At 54.8% G+C, this 20,834-nt stretch overlaps 8 protein-coding genes across 8 annotated transcripts; 4 read left to right on the top strand and 4 right to left on the bottom strand.

Moving 5' to 3' along the window:
- Positions 1-247: 247 nt before the first annotated feature.
- On the top strand, positions 248-1,972 carry E0L32_004634 (uncharacterized protein; the record flags this gene model as incomplete). The annotated part of the gene is made up of 1 exon (XM_031139066.1): positions 248-1,972. The coding sequence occupies one exon, from the start codon at positions 248-250 to the stop codon at positions 1,970-1,972; it is 1,725 nt and encodes a 574-aa protein (XP_030997068.1).
- Positions 1,973-4,080: 2,108 nt separating this feature from the next.
- On the bottom strand, positions 4,081-4,791 carry E0L32_004635 (uncharacterized protein; the record flags this gene model as incomplete). The annotated part of the gene is made up of 1 exon (XM_031139067.1): positions 4,081-4,791. One exon carries the CDS (start codon positions 4,789-4,791, stop codon positions 4,081-4,083), a length of 711 nt encoding a protein of 236 aa, XP_030997069.1.
- A 911-nt stretch (positions 4,792-5,702) lies between these two features.
- On the top strand, positions 5,703-6,046 carry E0L32_004636 (uncharacterized protein; the record flags this gene model as incomplete). Its single annotated transcript, XM_031139068.1, has 2 exons — positions 5,703-5,807; positions 5,861-6,046. 2 exons carry the CDS (start codon positions 5,703-5,705, stop codon positions 6,044-6,046), a joined length of 291 nt encoding a protein of 96 aa, XP_030997070.1.
- A 100-nt stretch (positions 6,047-6,146) lies between these two features.
- E0L32_004637 (uncharacterized protein) lies at positions 6,147-6,646 on the top strand (the record flags this gene model as incomplete). Its single annotated transcript, XM_031139070.1, has 2 exons — positions 6,147-6,334; positions 6,379-6,646. The coding sequence occupies 2 exons, from the start codon at positions 6,147-6,149 to the stop codon at positions 6,644-6,646; spliced, it is 456 nt and encodes a 151-aa protein (XP_030997071.1).
- Positions 6,647-7,161: 515 nt separating this feature from the next.
- On the top strand, positions 7,162-7,443 carry E0L32_004638 (uncharacterized protein; the record flags this gene model as incomplete). The annotated part of the gene is made up of 1 exon (XM_031139071.1): positions 7,162-7,443. One exon carries the CDS (start codon positions 7,162-7,164, stop codon positions 7,441-7,443), a length of 282 nt encoding a protein of 93 aa, XP_030997072.1.
- A 596-nt stretch (positions 7,444-8,039) lies between these two features.
- Positions 8,040-9,233, bottom strand: E0L32_004639 (uncharacterized protein; the record flags this gene model as incomplete). Its single annotated transcript, XM_031139072.1, has 2 exons — positions 8,040-8,517; positions 8,716-9,233. 2 exons carry the CDS (start codon positions 9,231-9,233, stop codon positions 8,040-8,042), a joined length of 996 nt encoding a protein of 331 aa, XP_030997073.1.
- A 3,309-nt stretch (positions 9,234-12,542) lies between these two features.
- On the bottom strand, positions 12,543-14,577 carry E0L32_004640 (uncharacterized protein; the record flags this gene model as incomplete). The annotated part of the gene is made up of 6 exons (XM_031139073.1): positions 12,543-12,698; positions 12,765-12,915; positions 12,978-13,799; positions 13,864-14,004; positions 14,061-14,298; positions 14,370-14,577. The coding sequence occupies 6 exons, from the start codon at positions 14,575-14,577 to the stop codon at positions 12,543-12,545; spliced, it is 1,716 nt and encodes a 571-aa protein (XP_030997074.1).
- A 3,568-nt stretch (positions 14,578-18,145) lies between these two features.
- On the bottom strand, positions 18,146-19,178 carry E0L32_004641 (uncharacterized protein; the record flags this gene model as incomplete). The annotated part of the gene is made up of 2 exons (XM_031139074.1): positions 18,146-18,613; positions 18,684-19,178. The coding sequence occupies 2 exons, from the start codon at positions 19,176-19,178 to the stop codon at positions 18,146-18,148; spliced, it is 963 nt and encodes a 320-aa protein (XP_030997075.1).
- Positions 19,179-20,834: the final 1,656 nt, after the last annotated feature.

Genomic DNA, 20,834 nt, shown 5'->3' on the forward strand with positions numbered 1-20,834 from the left:
GTAGCTGCCGGCAGTCGGGGAATTTGAGATTATAAGACGCGCTGATCACTCCTGTAATTGTCAGGTCGCAAGCAGGTCGGCCTCCCTACCGCTCTGCACCTCGCGCTCCGGACTGTCATTCGTTTCCTTGCCCATCCATTCTTATTGTGTCACCTGTCTCTTTCCCCTTCCCCGAAACCCTGCTCGACCCCAGGACCGCACGGACGGGGTGCAGATTCCTGAGGAGACGGGAGCCAAGTCCAACAAAATGCATTCCCTTTCAGTAGCCCTGGCTGCTTCGGCAGCCGTATTGCCCATCGCCTTTGCGGCTGCCGTCGACTCAGGCTCGGCCGCCAGGTCCTGCGCCTGGGAGAAGCTCAATGGAACTGTCGGGGGCCGCCTGCACGCGCTGGAACCCCTGGCCCTCCCATGCTTCTCCGTCTACAAGAACAACCCGGTGGCCCCCGACGCCGCTGCCTGCGCCGCCGTCCAGGCCGGCTACACCAAGCCCGGTTTCCGCACCGACATCGCCGGCGCCTTCATGAACAACCAGGTCGAGGAGTGCGCCTCCAACCCGGTCGACCAGTGCTTGCTCGACAACAAGACGCCAACGGACCCGCTTGCCTTTGCGGATGGTGCCTCGTGCAACCAAGGCAACCTACCCGACTACTACGTCGAGGTCGCCACGCCCGCCGATGTGCAGGCTGCCCTTGCGTTCTCCGAGAAGACGGGCACGCGCCTGTCTATCAAGAACACCGGCCACGACTACCTCGCGCGCAGCAGCGGCAAGGGCACGCTGATGCTGTGGACCCGTAAGCTCCAGGGGCTGAGCTACGACGCCGCCTTCGTCCCGGAGGGCTGCTCCGGGGAGAAACCCGTGCAGGCTATTACTACCGGTGCTGGTGTCAACTTTGACCAGGCGTATGCCTTCGCTGACGAGCACAACGTCACTCTGCTCGGCGGTTACTCGTCGACCGTCGGCGCATCCGGTGGTTGGGTCATGGGCGGTGGCCACAGCGTCCTGTCTACTGTCTACGGTCTTGGTATCGATCGCGTCGTGCAATTCAAGATCGTCACACCCGACGGCCAGCTCCGCACCGTCAACTCTTGCAGCGATCCCGATCTATTCTGGGCGCTCCGCGGTGGTGGTGGCGGTACTTTTGGCGTCGTCTTGGAGTCGACGCACAAGGTCGAGCCCGCCATTCCCTTTGTCGCCGCCTCGGTCTCCTTCACCTCCAACAAGACCACCATAATCCCCTTCCTCGACATCATCGTCAACAACACCCAAAAGTGGGCGCAGGAGGGCTGGGGCGGCCACGTCTCGGGTAGCTCCCTCATCAACATCACGCCGCTCCTCTCGCTCGACGAGGCCAAGGAGTCCCTCGCGTCCCTTGCCGCCTACGCCGAGTCGCAGGGCGGGGCGGCCACATTCACCGAGTACGACTCGTGGTACCCCTTCTACCAGAAGTACGTACGCGCCAACGAGGTCGCCGTCGGCAACACCCACCTGGCCGGCTCGCAGCTTGTCTCCAACGGCGCCTTTGGCACCGCCGAGGGCCGCGCTCAGATCCTGTCGTTCCTGACCAACATCGTCAACGCCGGCACCAGCCCCTACATCCCCGTCGTCGGCCCCGTGCTCTACGATGCGCCCGCCAATTCGACCTCGGCGACGCCGGCGTGGCGCACCGCCGTGTGGGAGCTCGGCGTCGGCTCGTCGTGGGCGTGGAACAGCTCGCTCGCGCAGCGGCAGGCGGCGGCCACGGCACTGAAGGCCGTGGGCGCGACCATGAGCGCGTTCACGGGCGGCAGCGCATACATGAACGAGGCCAGCATGTTTACGGACAACTGGCAGCAGGCCTGGTGGGGCGACAACTACGACGCGCTGCTGAGCATCAAGAACAAGTACGACCCAAAGAAACTTCTGAACTGCTACAAGTGCGTCGGCTGGACAGCCGAGGACACGGCCCAATCTTGCTACTCGGCGTTTGCTTGAAAGTAGTGTGAAGACTACCGAGGCAAAGACGTCTTGCTTGTTGCGACACATGTACATACCAATGAAAACACATCTGTAGACATAAAAATATACAAACAATGTTGCAAAGAAAAACAGAGAGCGAGATTAAGTTCAGTCGGTGGTTGATCGTCTAACTACCTGAAAATTCAACAATACTGCAACTATGGATGAATACTGCACTCATTGTACACACACGAGGTTCACCCATTGCAAGTCTGGGTACCCGACATCCAATACAACAATTGTCTCAAGTCGCTTCGTCAACACTATCGCTTCTGACTGACTAGGTTTGAAATGCTTGTGCAGGGGGTTCTGATGGCAAAGGCTTCCACGCATGCTTCTGTGGCCCAGGGCGCCTCCTATTGACAAGTACAAGTGCAAGTACGTAACTACTCCGTAGTTAGCTGGTAGACTCTGCCACGACCAGTGTGTCCGTCCCACATGGCAGGATCCTCCGTAGCGTCAGGTTAACGAGCCGGATGCACCACGTACGTTGGGCCAAGAGTGGCGCGGACACTAATTATCTGCTTCGTATCGTGGGCAACCCTGCCAAGTAATCTCGTTAAAACAAGCTTCCACAAAACTTGGCAATAGTTGGGAAAATCACGCAAGGGGCGGGGTAGGGTTGCAGCATACAACCCCAAAACCTAGCCCTGTAGTCAAGCTTTTAGGCGAGGTTGGCTCGGCACCCTGCGCCTGAACGTTCCTCCAAACTACTTGCACTTGTAGCCCTAGGTACGTAGGCAGCTACCTACCGACTCTCGCTACTAGAAGCTAACTACCTAGGTACTTACTCTAGGTAGCCCTGCATTGATGGATCTTCGTTTTCCGACCGACTTCCGTGATACCCTAATACAACTACAAGTAGGTAGTTATTTCGCTCCACTCCTTTATCAAGATGCGAGTCATCCATCCCCGGCGTCAGGGACTTAGTTCGATCAAGAAGCCAACAAACGGATAGGACGGCAGAGCCCAGAGTTCTTCCCATATTTACTTCGAAGTATGTTGTGTCGGAAACACGGCCAGCCCGTGCCACCCACCCGAGATCATTCCCCAAGTGTAGCCGCGAGCATTGGACTGGGTTTGCATCATGATTCCTGTATTTTAAATCCGGGGGGCCAGATACGACCTGGGCCATTCGGCAATCATGGATGCATACTTGGTCTGGGCCTCATTGCCCCAAAGCAATCGCAAGCTACCTCCCACAACTTTGGCTTGTGATGCAAGCAAGTCAGACGGGGCTCAAGCCAGAGAGTTCCCTTCTGTGGCCTGCCCGGCTGGACTGCGCGGTCGTCGCGTGCGGCCCAAGATTGATGCAGTGGCATCTAGTTCACAATATATACTTTCTTGGCCAGTTGCCTCGTTGACGGGCAGGTTCAGAGTGATAGGTTTCGTCACATTACCTCTTTTTAGTGACAGGACTTTGCCTATGCCAGAATTTGGGGCCGAGTATTCACTCCTCGCTTAGCTTCTTCGACTGGGGATCCTCGTGCATGGAAACATGGCTACAAGTATTGACGAGATTCGATGTCATTTTCGATGCATTTGCAAGACTTCGCTTTTCCTGCCAGCCTCTTCCGCCCTGCACAGTACAAGGGGAAGCCGCGTTCAGGCAGTGTTGAACGTGACTGTTTCGGGTCAGGGTTTTCATAATGCAAAGGAAAACATTGGAAAATAGGTAGGGATCGTCATCAGTCTTGAGAGTCATGCGTTTGCATCAATGGGTTCCAGAGACCTAGCTAGAACAGCTTGCAGTTCTTCCCGGTCTCGTTTACTTGAAGAGAGACTCCAAGGCAGAAATACCAATTCCGAGAAGGTTATTCATAGCTAGCTACCTGCCTGGTACTGCATTGCGTGAGTTTTAGAGCTCCAGGTCGCTATTTGCTAGGCCTTAGAATGGTGATCAAGACAGAATTCAACCACGACCTTTGGGGCCAGGCTCAGGTGCTTCACCATCTACCACACAAAAGCGGCTTCTGGTGCTTTATTCATATGACCCCCGTATCATCTTTCTCAATCAGCTACTATCACTTCCGCAACTTTCAACGCTGTGCATCGTGGTCTTCCACTGCATGCCAGAGGGGAGGTCATGTTGTAACGTCCTTGGGCGCCAAAATCGCCACGAGACTGTGATCCCGGGCCACCTTTCTGTCGAGGATCTGCGAGAAGCTGAGCAGCCGCTCATACAGCTCTCTTGCTTCACTGCTAAGCATCGTCGGAGGAGTCCTGGCCACCAATTCCATCTGCCGGGCAGCATTGGTGACCAGCATCACAAATGATCGGTGGTCCCCGAGGACTTCTGCCAATATAGCCATGAACAGCAACGACTGGATATTTTGGAGCGTCGTGTTTTGTAATATGAGATCTGAGAGGACCAACGTCGCATTACAATAGTAGCTCTTGATGACGTGGGAGTATTCGCCTTCTGATCCTCCGGCCGCTCTGAAACGGAGAGCCACAGCAATCCAGGTGCTCAAGATAGCCCATCGAGCGGGGTTGCCGGACGGATGAGTGACACTCAAAGATTGCTGTTCTTTGGTGAGCTTTTTTAGCGTCGCAAGATCGAAGATGGGGCAGAGCGCCGCGACCTCGTCGTAGGTGTTTGCGAGCATGTATTGAAAGACGTCCTTGTGGACGAGAGAGGTGAAGCCTTCAGGCGATTTTTGATCTTCGCGCGCAGCGTGTTTCAGCTCTTCAAGGGTCCAGCTCGTCTTCTCAGTGTCAAATAGAACAGGGTATATGTTCCTGCAAAGTGATTGCAAGTCGCCCGTACTCTGGAGAGGAATTTCGTCGCTCATGTCGCTCGTCTCCAGGTCTGGGCCGGTACTTCGGGCATGGGCCTCTGTTTCTATGTTTCTGCTGGGTTTTCTGGTCCTTTACAAGTCAGCACAGAGTGGCATCAAGTTGAAAGTACTCGGCTGACTGTTTCTTCCCGGGGCCTCTCAATCTGCGGATAGCTCTGTACTCGCAACGCACGCCATCTTTGCTGCAGCGAGAGCACCCTGGCAACGCTCCATCGCAGCTGACCTTGCGGTCTCTGCAGGGCGTGCAAGCCTACAGCTTTGTCAGAGACTCGTTTCCATGCGCTCTTATGAAAAACCATGGAGACGGGGGCTGCGTAACAAGCCCCGGACGTCGCCTTACCTTGAACACCTTGTTCTTTCGGGTGGATGCTTTGACCTGGGAAGAACGCCGGTCCTTTCTTTCCGCGGGCATCCTTAACATCTCCCCAAACTGACTATCCTATGCTTTTGAGTACAGTCGTTCTTCCATCGAAATGATCGTGAAATGTTGGAGGTTGTTGATCTGCAGTCCGCGCGGAAGCAAGCTGGATGGCGGTGGAAAAAGCTCGGAAGCAATTTTCTGTGAGTGCCAAGGTGTGGGCGGGCTTGGGGGGTTCGCAATCAGGCTAAGCCCGTTTCTCAGGCGCCGGGTTTGCTTCCGAGCTTACACATCGTGCCTGGCCGCCTGGCTGGTAACTACCTAGGTACGTAATTGCTCTCAGCGAGTCCAGAGCTGATTCCGTCCAGATGATAAATAAATCATGGGCACAGCATTGTTCTGTTTACTCTTTTTTGGTAGAGGCAGTGAACCTACTTGAGGGATCACTTCCTCCACAAGCATTCCTCGACCCGACCTGACTCCCGGTACCGTGCATCCAACCCTTCATGTGCTCTCGAACACTCCAGCTTCTTTCAACTCCTCGAACATGGTTGTTGTAGCAGCCGCTGGCGGTACCGGTACGGTAGGCCGCAATATTGCTGAGGCTCTCATTGCTCAGGCGAACCACGAGGTCATCATTCAGAGCCGCACAGTATTTTCTGCCTCTCATGCTGCTTCATCCGCTACCTAGCTGACTGCTCACAGGCCAATCCCCTCAAGGCAAAGGAAATCGGCGTTCGAGCTATTGGAACAGATTACAAAGAAGTGTCAGCAACCAGAAAGATTCTCGAGGACAACAACGTCCACACGGTGATCTCTGCCTTGATCAGGATGCCAGGCACGGCCGGACCCTTTGGAACCGAATCTCATCCTAGCCGCCGACGATTGTAATGTCTCGTCGCTTACAGTCGTTCACATCGGCTACTTTATGGAATACTTGGGCATGCTGATGCTTCCATCCTACCTCGCGCCGCATGTCATACTCATGGACATGGCCGAAAACACAGCCAGTATCCCTGGGGACGGAAATACGCCAGTGACATTTACACACTCTTCCGACGTTGGAAGATTCGTGGCAGCCATTGTGGATATCGACAAATGGGACCGGATCAGCGTCATCGTCGGCGACAAAATGGCGCTGAATGAAGCCGTCAAGCTGGCCGAGGCAGTGAAGGGCAAGTAGTCTATCCACACATTCACATTACCAACCAGTTTCTGAGTAGAAGGCACTGTCTAGGCACCAAGTTCAATGTCATTTACGACGACATCGATGACCTGAAGAAAGGGCGCCTGACCGAGCTCCCGTCGCAAGCGGCGCTGTACGGTGCCTTGCCCGCGGGTTTCCTCCAGGCTCTGGGCAGCAGGTTTGGCGTCTGGGTTGCTCGTGGAGACCTGGATCTAGACGAGAGCACGTCGTTGAACAAAAGCTTGCCCGACCTAGACACTATCAAGTTGAAAGACTTTCTTCAGAAGGCTTGGGGGCTTGGATAAGCAGTTGTAGTGCGGGATGGGAACCATTCGTGTTTGGAGCACTTGATCCATGCAAGAGCAGCATGCAAATAGGGGCATAGTCTGCATACCACATTCCGTACCTACAAAATCGAACGGGACTGGAAATAGAATCCACATCAGCAATATCAACCAGGGAAAGAAACCTCATCTAGATGAGGTGAAATGGAATCCAAGCGCTGATTGATCCATATCTTTGAATCCATTTACGGATGATTATGCCAGTGATGTATTATCGAGTTCAGGCAAAGAGGTGTAGTGTTTGCTTGCATGGCCCACTACGGGCCTCAAGATCTGGCCAGCTCGCAACAGATGTCGAAAGTGCCATCTTGACTGGGCCGACCATTAGCCGGGAGACAGGGTTTGCCCATGTACTACGATCATAACCACCGGGAATGGCACAGTGCTCATCACAGGCTGCTCCGAAGGCGGCCCAGGCGACGCAACTGCACATACGGGGCCACCGCGTCTTTGCTACCGCCCGCAACCCCATCATTATGAACAACACGTCGGGTCTGAGTGTTGTGGCCTACCCGCTCTTGGGGACATACAACATTAGCAAAGCCGCGCTCGCTATGCTCTCTGGCACGCTGCGTCTCGAGCTCGAACCTTTTGGCGTGCAGGTCGTGGACCTCAAGGCCGGAGGGGTGCAGATCAACTTCTTTCCCAACCAAGAGGGCGGTCACTATCCTACGCTGCCCAAAGGTAGTCTGTACAAGGTTGCCGAGAAGGAGGTCGAGCATGAGTGGAGCGACGCAGGAGCCCGGAAAGATGGATAGCCCCGAGTGGGCGATGAGAGTGGTGTCAGACATTCCCAAGGCCTCGCCGCCTATCCGCCTATGGAGGAGACAGAAAAGCGCTATTGCGTGACTAGGAACGCCGATGCCTTGGCCTTGGTATTCCCGGTAACCTGTTCAAGGAGGGTGCTACGGATGTCGTGAAGCGGAAATGGCGAGCTTGCGGAAGAACTCTAGGCTGAAAATAATCACAGGGAGGGACCTCGAATGTGAATGTGCGATGCATATGCATATGGTCCGCGTGATATTGGACCCTAGAACAAATGTCTGCTTTCCATGACTGTAATCATAGCAACTCGTGAAGAGAGCTTATCCACCATTGCGCGCCAAGCCAAAGTGCCATCTCCTCTCAAACGTAGCCGAAATCGCCCCAAGCCATCATCTTGAAGACCACCTCTTTGGCCTTGTTCTTTGTCAACGGCCGGTGCTCCGCCTCCATGTGGACGACGTCATACTGCAAGACGTCCACGATGCGAGTGAATCGAGTGGATACTGGATGATTGTTTCCTCCGGACACCTCCCAAAGGGTGTAGTTTGGGTCCCAGACCTGGAACTTCTCTCCTGTGTATCAAACATTGTCAATAATAGTGGGCTTCTTGCCAAAGAGTGGAAAACTCGCCTTTGGCCTGAACCCAACGGCGACCCTGAGGGTCGGCGAACCGGGCAGCACCGGTCGCAACGTACCGAGGCTCCTGGGGGCCCGACGCGAAATTTTCGGCAGTCTTCTCCAGAGGAAAGACGAGGTATACACTTTCGAGGTCCGGGAAACGTTGGAGAAACCTGGCGTACTGGCGAAGTCTCTCGTGGAGTCGTATGTCGTGGAGGTGGAAATGCTTGCCGCACGCGAAGCATCTGTACGACAAGTCATCCAAGATCTCGAGGGCCTCAATGGAAGTGAGAGTATCGGAGAAAGGGGAGAGTTCGCCTTCAGCCAGGCAACCATCGGTGGGTTTATTGAGTCCACTAGCGAGAGCACCAGCTTGGGCCGCATCAGAAGCGCCCTCAGTGTCGTCGTCGTCCTCGCCCTCAGCTTTGACCCTAATCTCGGACGCCTCGCTGTTGAACCATTCAGCATTTCTCTGGAAGATGAAGAGACAATTGGACAATAGGGAATCATCTATCTCCACTGCCACTCTACGGATTCCCTCCTATGGGTTTCCGTAGAAGCGCAGGGAGTTGAATGGTGGGAAGCAGATAAGCTCCTCGTCCGGGACTCGACCCCAGTTGGGATGCTGAAGTAAGCCCTTCACGAACTTGCAGTAAAATAGCTCATCCTTGACGTTGAGATCCAACTTTTGGCCGCTTTCGGTGTAGTAAGCCCTCTTGAGCATGTCGTTGGGGCCGAACGACTTCTCTCTCTGAAGCTTGGCCAGGCCTGAGCCCTTGACAGCGTTCATCACCCTGACGAATCCTGACTGTAGGTAGGGAGGAAAGTTGGGTGTCTCATCCTTCTTGGGATCCTCAACATCGCGCGGGCCATCACGAGCCGGGTCCTCCACGAGCTCCATGCCAATGCAAGTCATGGCATCCTCCCAGACGGGCGCAGAGTGTAAGGGGGGCAAGATTGCGGCATCATACCGGCCAACCGCGACGAAGTTGACGCCGTTGGATGGCAACATTAGTCCCTCAATCTGGTTGCGAATCTCGGGGGGCATCTTGTGGATCTTGCGAAGAAGTCGAAGGTGGCGAATCCAGTACGGGTCTTCAACGAGCTTCAGGCTTGCCATGGCCTTGGCCGTGATGTCGGCAGCCTCGTCTGTTCGATCATTCATGATGAAAGATGCCTGAACTGCGAATGGGGTAGGAAACGTCTCCTCCCGGCCGATTAGAAAGGTCGGTGGATGAAGAAATCCGTGTTGCTGACTTCAAAGTGGACGTGAATGAGGAAGTCAGAGCAAGCGCGGGCGTGAACAGCAGAAAAGGGAGGTTGGCTGATGACAGACAGGGACAGGCGCACCAGGAGGAGGTATTACCTACCAGCTTCTAGGTAGTCTCAAGTAAAGCTGTGCTCTCTGTGAGGCATGTGTGCTCTAACACTTTTACCTGGCGCCTCGGGGTCACGAGAGCAATAGGGCATTAGGCTGCCGCTCGGGTGCGGACATACGGGTGACTCAGGCCCACCAACCCTTTGGACTGACTACCTACCTCCTTACTTAACCTACCTAGGTAGGTAGGAGGCAGCGTGCTTGGGTCTCTGGAATGGACGATGGACTTGACAGGCAAATAAGGGCCGACAAACTGCTTATGGGTGGTATGACTCGTATTGATGACTTCTAAGATCCTCAATGGCAGCCCACAAACAGCACATTTATCTAATTATCTATTTGCTTGACCGGGATAGATCCTTGTGAATGCATTGTAGCTCGGCTCACATTTTGCAACCGAGGTACTTGGCTACCAGCCTTGAATCTGAAGCATGCTATTTTCTTCGGACAGGCAGACAGCTGCACAGATCCAAAGACCCTTGTCACTTGGCGAAACTGACAAACACGAGGCCCCAGGAAACTTCTAGGGCTCACAAACCTGTCTTTCAAGAGCTCATCCACCGTCTCCCATATTTCAAAAACCAGAAGAGTCTCAATGAGTCACAAAGCTTAATTAAAAGTGCCATCACCAGTTCCGTCACTTTCCGGTATATTTCCGGACCTTTCTAAGGAAAAAGTGAGGTCAAATCTGGCAGATTTCCGGCAGCTTCCGGAACTCCTCTCAAAAGTCTCAACTCCCACCAGAAAACCTTATAAAGGCCCCCTTTTCCCCTTCATCCTCTCCAACTTGCTCTCTGTCTCGCTAGCTTCTTCTCTTTTCTTTCATCATTCTCCAAAGCCCCAAATGCTCTCCCACAAATAGCACCTGAACCTCACCTCACCATGCCACCCACACCAATACCCACCTACTTCCTCATCCTGACTTTGCTTCTCTCATCCTTTCACTTATTATGTATATGATCGTTCTTCTCAACTCTCCTCTCATCGCCCCCTTCTCTCTCTATACCAACACCAAGAGCAAATTCTCTTGACCAACGCAAGTTCTTCCGCAAGATGCGTTGCGATTGTTCTCCAGCCCGTTGTCTGTGGAGTCTTCCAGGAACTCTCCCCGGTGTTGAAGGCTGAGAACCTCAACAACTTGATGGTCCCGCAAAAGGTCAGACTTAACCCCTGGACACGGTGCAAGCTATCACCAGTACTCATATATGCTTTCCAGGCCACGATTTCCGAGTACTGAGCTTCCTGTGAAGCATCTTCTCAAGACGAGCTTGGAGCTTTGTCTACACTCGGGGCGCGCTCCCTCACAAACTATCACCCGAGAGCACCACCCATTATCGTGGCAGCGCGACAGCGACCAAGACGAACGATGCTCTGAGCCAGGTTCCCCGCCACCCTGCAGCACAACTTAGGAGGAATGAATCAGCCATCGCAGTAACGAGCAGGAAATGCGCCCCCACGCGGTTGATGAACGAAGGATGGGAGAAGCGGACGGCACGCCAGACATCTCAAGCAGCGGCGCGGGCTCCCCCTATTACGGCGGCGTGGGCATAGGCCAAGGCCCGTGGATTGAGCGTGAGTGGGTATGTGGTCGGGATGATCCTTTTCATCACCTCGCTTCTCCACGCCCCCCCCCCCCCCCCCCCCCCCCCCCCCCCCCCCCCCCCCCCCCCCCCCACCCCCCCCCCCCCCCCCCCCCCCCCCCCCCCCCCCCCCACGAGCAACCATGGCCAGCGAGCCGCCTCAGCAGCGCTAAGAGAGCGTGGATCATTCTTGCCGGACTTCTCTGGCCGTTTGGTGCCAATGGTCTGTTCAAGGAGAGCATTGTTACCATCCCGAACTTTTCGGCCGGAACAAGAGCGGCAGGAACAGAGCGGCCGAAAGATCCAGTGGATGCAGTCCAGGCCTATCACGCCTGGTACTGTTGTGGCCATCACAACGGCCAAAAGACATGTTCCGGTCGATATGTCGATATACAAGGAAGGTCGCGACCGTCACACGGCGCCCCTTCACAGGAGGATTTGATCAAGCACTGCCAGAAGGAGACCTCTCGTGGACAGACACCGCCGGCAGCGCTGTGCTTGATTTAGATGAACAGGTGGTCACGGTAGAGGCTCGAAGGGGTTACTTTGAAGCTGCCCTTATCGGCCTCTAAACCAATTCGACCCTAGACAAGTACATCGTCACTGGCGGCGTTCAGGGCGACCATCCCGGCACGTAGGTCGCAGCACGTCACTGGGTCCCCCGACTTGTTTTGATACCTTTCTGGTTGGAGCAACTTCTGCGATGAGGTACTTCCACTCCCTTGTTACCAACCACCTCTTACACATTGTATCATAGTTTCTTTACCCTTTAGTGTACATCACGCGATAGGCCTTGACCCCACGTCAGGTAAACTCGTCATTGAAGACTGTTCTTACCTCGAAGCTAGTTGTGTGGGCACATTTGTCAAAAGGCTGAATAACATTGAAGGACACGCGGGCAAGGCTCCCAACCTGGACATAATACAAAGAGTACATGGCTTCATATTTTGACACTTGTCTACCCGCTCGATTTGCCAAGGTGTTCTCTTATCAGCAACTATTTTTCTTCCTATTTTTTACCCCATTTTCTTTCCTTCAGTTGCAACATTCAAATATTTGCTCTCACCGAAGCTACCAGTGCCCATGTCAACATGGATCGTTTCGTGTCCGACCGTCCCCCATTCGATGCGCCCCTTTCTACACTTTACCCGGTTCAGAGGTGTCTGGATGAATTAGTCCCGTGGGACTAATGTATTGATTGATTCATTACGGAAGTCTTTCAAGTAGTCGCTCGACCTCCCCATGTCCTGGACATCCGTATACGAAAAATACTCTTGTTTTCAAAGGTCTCCTAAGCAATTGGTTCAAGGTTGAAGGGCATAGCGACTTTCAATCTTTGAATAGTACAAAAGGGTTGCCGAAGGTGAATACCACTACAGAAAGTAGTGTCAGCCAAGAGACTGCATTTCCACGAAAACCATCCCGACCAATACGTTCTGCATTCCGGTTTTCCACGCACCCTGTCACATCTCCCTCCTCGACCCGACGCCTAGTGACCACGGCGCATCCCTGACTTCTACACATCCACGGCCTCTTTCTTTTCGGGAACAACGGCTTCGCTACCGGTCGGGCCAGAGCCGCGAATCATGCGTGTGAGGCCGATCTCGCTGTTGACCTCCTCCATGCGCTCAAAGTCGGCTTGAGAAGTGCCCTCGGATCCGAAGATGATATCCTGGGTAGCGGGTTAGAAAGCAACACCAATAAGACAAAGCTCAATAAAACAACGGGTGAAATTTACCATCTCCTCGAGGGTCAGACGCTTGGTCTCGGGAACAAAAAACCAGATGAATGCCGCGCCAAGATAGGTGAGCAGACCGAAAAGAATATAAGTGCCATAGGTGATACCCTGGAGCATGTCCGGCGTAACTTGTCCAACGATAAAGTTGTTCCTGTCCCAGACAATTGTCAGTCTTACCATGTCGGGACGGAGAAAGGACACGGCGCAACTTACATCCAGTTGCTGGAAGCGCCCAACGACACACCATACGGCCGCGAAGAGAGGGGCCAGATCTCGGCAATGATGATCCACGCGCAGGGTCCCCACGAATATCCAAAGTGGATGACAAAGAGCCACACCATGCAGACCGCCGCCCATCCGGCAGCCGCCTCATCCTGCCACCGATCCTGATCCTTGGCCACGATGACCGCGATGATGATGTGACACGTCGCCATGCCCACCGCGCCAGCAGCCAGCACGGGCTTGCGTCCGATGCGGTCGATCCACAGAACCGAGGGGATCGTCGCGATGAACATGACGATGCCGACCACACCCGTAGCCAGCAGAGAAGTCGTGTTGCTGCTCATGCCGAGCTGCTTGAAAATTGTAGGCGCGTAGTACAGCACGGCGTTGATGCCCGTCCACTGCTGGAAGAACATGACCACCGTGCTGACCACCACGCGCTTGAACATGGCCCTCGTGCGGAACAGGCTCCCGATGGCGACGAACTGCAGCTTGAAGGTGTTCCACGCGGTCTGCTCCCGCAGGTGCGGGAAGTGCTCCGCCACGGTTCGCTTCTCAAAGAGCGACTGCGCCTTGATCTCGAGGAACTCGAGCTCGATGAGCTCATGGCCGGGCTCAAGGCCTCGAAGGTGGAGGAGCACCCGTCGGGCTTCTTCCTCGCGGCCGTGGTGGACGAGCCAGCGAGGGGAGAACGGCATAAAGATCATTCCGAAGAAGAGGACGAGCGCCGGGGCAAGCTGAAGGCAGATGGGGACGAGCCAGGCGGCGTCGGTCTGGGTGTTGACCTCGGTGCCGCCGATATAGTTTGTGCCGCTGTGGAAGAAAGGGTTGGTTCATCGTTCGACGCGGTCCTGCTAGTGCTAGGGTGTAGACTTACTAGTCGATCCAGAAGCTAATCATAATGCCAAACGTGATGGCAAGCTGCTGCGTGGCGACAAGAGCGCCACGGACCTCGGGAGGAGCGACTTCGGAGTTGTAGATCGGGACAATGGTAGCCAGACTACCAACACCCATTCCGCTGCAAGCCTTCGGCGTCAGTCAACATCGCCAGCATGGGGCTGACGGAGCACGTACGTAATGAATCGACCGGCCAGAATAGCCTGATACCCAGCACTGATTGCGGTTGCCTGGATGACGACGCCAAGCATAAACACGGCACACGCAACCAGGACGGCATACTTGCGCGACAGCGCCTCGGCAGTGAATCCAGAGAGGAGGGTGCCGAGCCAGGCGCCGAGCTCGAGGATAGCCGTCAGCCAGCCCTTCTTCGTCTGGTTCGCCGAGTCGTCAAAAGGGTCGTATTCGCCCATGTCTTATCATTCGCACCTGCACTGTCAGCTCCCGCGACGGAATGTTGGGCGACACCGGACAGAAGATACCCACGCTTCTTGAAAGCAGGCATGGCGAGGACCCCCGAGAACATGCCCTGGTTGTACCCGTACAGCACGCCTCCGATGCAGGCAAAGGCGGCGATGCGGAAAACCTTAAAGTTCTTCCATAGAGCGCGAGCACCTGACGCGCCCATGAGGGCCTCGCGCCGGTGGAGGGCCGCATCGTAGAACGCGGTGCCCGCGTCGACTCCGCCACCCATTGTGGTATATCGTTCCGAAGTTGAGGTAGGGTCAGGTTCGAGCGGTCCGAAGCTCGCCGACTTGGAGCTGAGGAACAGAAAAAGGCGCGGCAAATACACTGCGCTGCGACTCAATCAGAGCAAGCAGAAAAGAGGTGGGATCAATACCCAGAGGCACGGGAGATGCAGCTCTTCTTTAAAGGATCCCGGCGCCTGGGGGCAGGGGTGGGAGACGATCCCTTTAACTCCAAGCGTGCTGCAATAGCAACTCCGCAATAACACCGTGGGGAAAAGCAAAAGAAAAGTGACAGGAAAACAGGCGAAACAGGCGAGCCAGAGATTGACGCATTGTCCCACAAACCACCAAGCCATCCCCGTGTTCTGGACCCATCCTGCCATCTCCCAAGAGATTTTCCCGCGCAAATCCCATCGAGCAGATCAACCAGGAAAGCGGGGCGTGAACCGACCATCGTATCACACCCCCTTGTTGTGCTTACCTGATGCTCACGTCTCTTCTCTTGTCGTCGTGCCCGTCTTCGCCCCCTGGAGCCGGCCAGCAGGAGAGAATACTACACACCACCATCCTATCCCCATCGAGACGGGCCGGGGCGAGGGGTAAAATTGGAGGTTTGCTAGATATCGAAAGGCACAGCAGGAGGAAGACATGACCTAGATGGTGGCGCCCCGGGTGAACGGTTAAGGTAGATGGCCATGCGCAGATTGGATGCTCCCTGAAGGCCGGTTCAATGATGCGCATCCTCCGAATCCAATCTCACCCACACTGTCCCTGGGATGTAGATCTGCTGGGGAAGTGTTTGGCTCGCAACGGTAGGAAAGTTCACCGGGTCATCTTCCAGCGAGGACATGCACTGCCAAAAGTCCATATAGAGGTCAGATCCGCGCCATCATGACCCGCACAGTACAGCATCCTCTTCGGCCTAGCTCCGCCAGACAGAGCCGGGCCAACCAAAGCAAGGCTTGGTTCGAGCTGTGCAGATCAAAGCTTACGGGGACTAGCTCCGGCTACTCGTCCGGCTTCAAGCAGAGTAGCATTTTGGCGCAATTTAGCCTGAATACCCGCTGCCAGTGCGGGACCGAGCACAGAAGCTCCCTCAACCCCGGTCTCCATTGCTCCATGGGCCCCACTTGACGTCCGGCATACAGACCGTTTCTCTGCGGGAGAGGATATGGTACCTATCGGGCCTATTGAGCAGTCCGTGTTGAGCCGTTGTGCACACTAATGGAGCCGCAACGTTGACGATGCCCATCGAACGTCCCATATGTCTATCACCGGTCGAGTTTCGTGCTGAAGGCGCCAGTGTAGGCAAGGTTAGGTAGTTTGCTCATTGCAATGTCCTGCCTAAGCATTGACAGTCATCCTCAAAAATAGAAGCTCCAATCGAGAGCGACATAGATATAGCATGCCCTTCTGAAAGTGCAGGACTCCCTCGTTCCCCAGCTTTCTCGATAGCTCGCACCATGGACATCCTACAACCATCATCCTATGAAAGGGCCTAAACCTTACTAGTGGTGGGTAACCCTTTTGTACCGATCGCCCAAGTTCTAACCTTCGGGTGGTGAAACACTTGACAATGCCTCATGAACCCTACCCTACCGGAACATGAGTGCAGCTTGCCCGCACTCGTGCCTCGAGTTGAGATCAGCTTGACCATTGGCGAGTAATAGCGTGTTTATGACTTTGCAGTAGTGCAGGGCTGCACTCGATAAGGTCGCTCAACCAGGCCGGTTCTTTCGCTCGGCATGACGCCTACCAGCAGAACAGCAGTCTGACCACCGCTTCTCGGCCCGAGGGACTAGCGTTCTCAAATGCTGTCGATGACGAGTCACTTGGCCCGTCGCCAGCAGCACTTTGAATATATTTTTGCTTTGGTGATACGTTGCCCATTCCATACCAATGGCGTTAGACCGGCGGCATCTCGGGCCTTCAACAAGTCGACCTACGTAGCAAAGTATCTCCACGGAAAAGATCTCGGAACTCTAGAACTCTGGAGCAATCTGGGTGCCCTTTTCGTCAACTTTGATCTGTCCTGTTTTGAGCAGCAAATCGGCCATAACTCCGTGGCTGTTCCCCTGATTGCCCCGTGTAGTACGAGTAGTATCTGGCCTTGATGGTCTGTTACGTTGATAGCCTCGTATCAAATCTGGCCTGGACAGGCAATGTTTCTGGCCAGCATGGAATGGCCTACCCTCAGACAAGGTAGAGGTTTGTCTTAAAAAGACATCTTGGACGGACCGGCTGGTGAGTGGACGCATCGCACAAGTTGCGCTATCATCTCTGGTCGAAAGCCCTTCTCTCTATCTATTTTCTTTCTGATACAAAGGTCTTTACATTTTGCGAGTCCTATAATGACTAGCTCATGGGACTGAAAGCCAAGACATATCCTAGTGCATCAAGGGTCAAGGTTTGTGTGGCAAGCAAGCTCACTGAGTTGCTTTTGTAGGTTGTGTATTCATGTATGGTATGTAATCTTTATGGGGATCGTCGAGACTCCCAGGGACGCGGCTAGGTTCTTGTTCGATTATGCTTAGGCTTTCACCCTGGCGGTCAGGTTTTCTAGCCATATTAGGTCCCAGGTGGCCCCGAGGAAGCTTCCACGAGGATGTTGAATGATTGAGTATCGAGTTCGGTATTGACTCCTGCACAGCGGAGTTGCTCGATCCGAGTCGGAACATGTATTATGATATCGTTTCCAATTTCGATGTCAGAAGCGGACTGATTTCCAGTTGAGAAAAGGAATCATGTACTTTGCTTTTATGCTGTACTTGAGCAACCAGACTTGGACATCGTCGACGTGCAGGACACTTGCCATCATATGCTGTGCTTGACCCTAGAGATAGGATGAAATCGCATAATTAGCCATTACACTCAATGAGTAGATCTTTTCATATCTACAATGATATGCTCATTAGGAAAGAATAGCAAAGCCACCTCTTGTTGTCATCAACGCCAAGGCATAATAGTGAGGCCAGTCATAGTTTTCAAAGAGCCGGATATGCATAACCAACCTCAATTTCAAACTAGTGTCATCCTTGTCTTCTACCAGCCGAAGGGCCTCAACGTGAATGAGATCTCATTTTTTTTTGGCCGCCGCAGTCGTGGCCAGTACTCCATGCGAGAAGAAATCTCAACACTAGCGAATAGTGGTACAAAACAAGTGCCAGACCAAAGCCCTTTGGTCCTCTGATAAGGAGTGATTATGGGCAGGGAGGCACTTTTCTCTGCCGTCTTCTTCACGCTCAACCATCAGAGAAGGAATGTGGTATGACATGATATGCCAACATGCCATTGAAGCCTCAGCAAAGCAAAATTCTGAGAGTAGCAAAAACCCGCCAACGCCGTCGAGGTTGTGGTATGCACCTCGAAATAGTCCGATAGGTGCAAAATGAATGGATGCCCGCTCCCCATCACCATGATAATGCAGTAGAAATCATGAGATGATTGACTCGGAAAGAAAAGAGAAAAGGAAAGAAGGAAAGAAAGGTAGTAAAAAGAAGAGACATGGTCACAGTGGGGGACCGCCATAGCAGCGAAGAAAAAGCAAAAACGAAAGTCGTACTCATCCCCAGCTCACACCCTCCTTCCAGGCCCAGGATGGATGATGGCATCGATCCCCATCCCGCCTTCGCTGCCCATCCTGCCACCGGCACCTACGGCATACGCACCCTGCTGGTGGTGCTGCACGCCACCGTACCCTTGGTGGTAGCCCTGCGCGGCCGCGGCGGCGTACGCGCTGTAGCTGTAGCCGCCGCCGCCACTAGACGAGCTCGTCGCCGACGAGTGCGGCTCCGGCGAGCTGCTCGCTCCGCCCGCTCCGTAGTGCGCGGCCTGCAGCTCGTCCACCTCCTCTTCCTCGTCCACGTCTACGGCCGGAGTCAGCCCCCCGATCCCCGAGATGCCGGAGTCGTCGTCATACCCCGATAAGCCGCCATGCTGGCCCATGTGCTGATGCTGATGCTGCCCGCTCCGCTCGAGGCGCTCACGACGGGCGCACGAGCGGCTGGCCGACTGCAGGTTCTTGAGACCCCTCGACATGCACTGGGTCAGGAGGAAGGACGCGTTAGTGACTCTAGTCCTTGGACGAGAATACCGAGGGGCGCAACCATACCTTTTGCTCAACGACGTTCCACTTCTCCCCCGTCCTCTGCGCCAGCGGTCCCCATATCTCCTTGCGCATCGTCATGTACTCCCGCGCGAGCCTCTCCATCTTCCTCGCGTCCCAATCATCTGCACCGCGGCGCTCCATAAGTCGCTCGTGGCGTTTTCGGCAGGCGTTGGGGGTCTTGAAGGGAAAGTAGGCTGCCTGGATCTGGGCCCAGTTCTGGCCTTGTGCTCGGGCTTGTAGCAGGGTGGCATCATCCTGCGGGCTCCAAGCCCCCGACGATGCGCGGTGCTGCTGAGGTAGGCCCGTAGACGAGGAAGAGGAGGGCAGATCGGCTGCGGCAACGGGAGGGATGGTCAGCGGAGGAGGGGCGGCGACGGCGTAGGGGTCGTAGGTCTGGACGGAGAGTTGAGCCTGGGAGGATGAGGACGGCATGGTGTCGTAGTAGCCTCCGCCTACGGCTTGCCGAGAGGTCGTAGCTGTGCCCGGGTAATAGGACATGGTAGGGGCGAGGGACACGGGCATCGGCATGTTGTGCTGCTGCTGCTGCTGTTGGTGGTGGTGCTGGTGGTGGCTGCTCGATCGAGTGTGTTTCGGCATGCTCAATACATGCGTCGTCAATGACCGGTGTGATAGGAAAGAAAGGTTCGTCAAGTAAAAGAAAGAGATTCGTGTGTCTTAGCGATGGACTATGTCGAAACTATGCTCCTTGGAAATTGTGGGGGAAAAGCGTCTTTTGGTATGTCGAAAATGCACCGTCTATTGGGGTATCCTTGAGAATAGGAAAGATGGCCGAGAAAAAGAGATGAAGAATTATCGATTATTCATGCAATATCACAGAGTGAGAAAGAAATGAGAAGAGATGGGTTGTGTTTAGGGGATCGGGACGGGCCTCAAGCCGGGAGGCGGAAAGACGAAAGGCGTTGGGGTGAGGTGGTGGAAGGCAGACTATTTCGTATCAAACGAATGAATGGCCTCCGGCAAGACGAGGATGTCCAGAGACGTATGTAAGACAGACACGAGAGACGGAGAGAAGAAAGAAATGAAACAAGAAAACGAAGAAAGAAATAGGAGAAAACTACAAGAGAAAAAGATCTTGTGTGTCACGATGGTAGTGATTTGGAGGCTCGGGGGAGAGAGACCAAAACGAACGACCGGCCATGGACGGGGCAGAAATGGCCCTTTTAAGGACGGGACCAAGCGTTGGTCGCGGAAGCCAGAACGGCAGGGCAGACAGGGAAGCAGGCAGGTCGAGCAAGTCGGATGCGCGCGTGCGGCACCAAGCAAAGAAGAAGGGTGTCTGGGGGCTGGCGATCTGAAACATGGCAAGATCAGCAGCTTCGTCTGTATGAAACCAGGTCAGCGTATGTGAAGAGGCCGGTAGCAAGACCAAGGGCCGCTGATATTGGCTGATGGGCCTGGAGATGGCGTCTGTCTGAAGTTGGGCGGCTACATGGACGACCGTCTTGTGGGTCGGGGAAGCTTGGGAGGAGGAGGGCAAGGCGGCTAACGGGCCACCCGCTGGGGCCGCCAAGGGGAGGGCTGCCATCTGGAACGGAGGATGGACGGGCACGAGGAAGAGAGAGAAAGAGAGAGACTGTGGCAGGCATGAAAGGGAATCCGCAGGCAGGGAGAGAAAGAGACTCGCGCGCGGGCAGATGTAGACATGCAGGCCGGGTGGAGCGCAAGACTGCCGCTGTGGAGACAGACCGTGTCCCTCAATCCGTGCATGGAGTGGAGGCAGGCGAGGCGAAGACCCGGGGAGGGCGGCACGGGAGTGGTCAAAAATAGAAGGCTGCCAGAATGAGAGAGGGCAGACCAGGCGTCAGCCTCGCGGAAGGCAGAGAAGCCGTGCTGAATAAAGAAAGAAAGAGGAGGGGGGGAGACAGGAGCAGAGTGGTGGGCGATGGCGGATGGGATGGATGGTGAGCAAAGCCTGTGCGTGGACTGCCAAGCAAGCAGGGAGATGATGGATGATGAGTCGACTCGGGACTTTGCAAGCAACCTTGAAGATTCCTGCCCTAGGTAGGTACCGACTAAACTTAACGTACAGTAAAGTAGGTACCTAACTTTAGTGCACTTGCAGCTGAGAGAGCAGCCCTGGAGGGTACTTGGAGGCAGGCGTGGTGGCTTGCCGCAAATGAGCAAGGCGACAAA

Source organism: Thyridium curvatum (assembly GCF_004353045.1).
Source record: "Thyridium curvatum strain D216 chromosome Unknown NODE_22_length_467593_cov_81.276643, whole genome shotgun sequence".
Classification (NCBI taxonomy): Eukaryota; Fungi; Ascomycota; class Sordariomycetes; order Thyridiales; family Thyridiaceae; genus Thyridium; species Thyridium curvatum.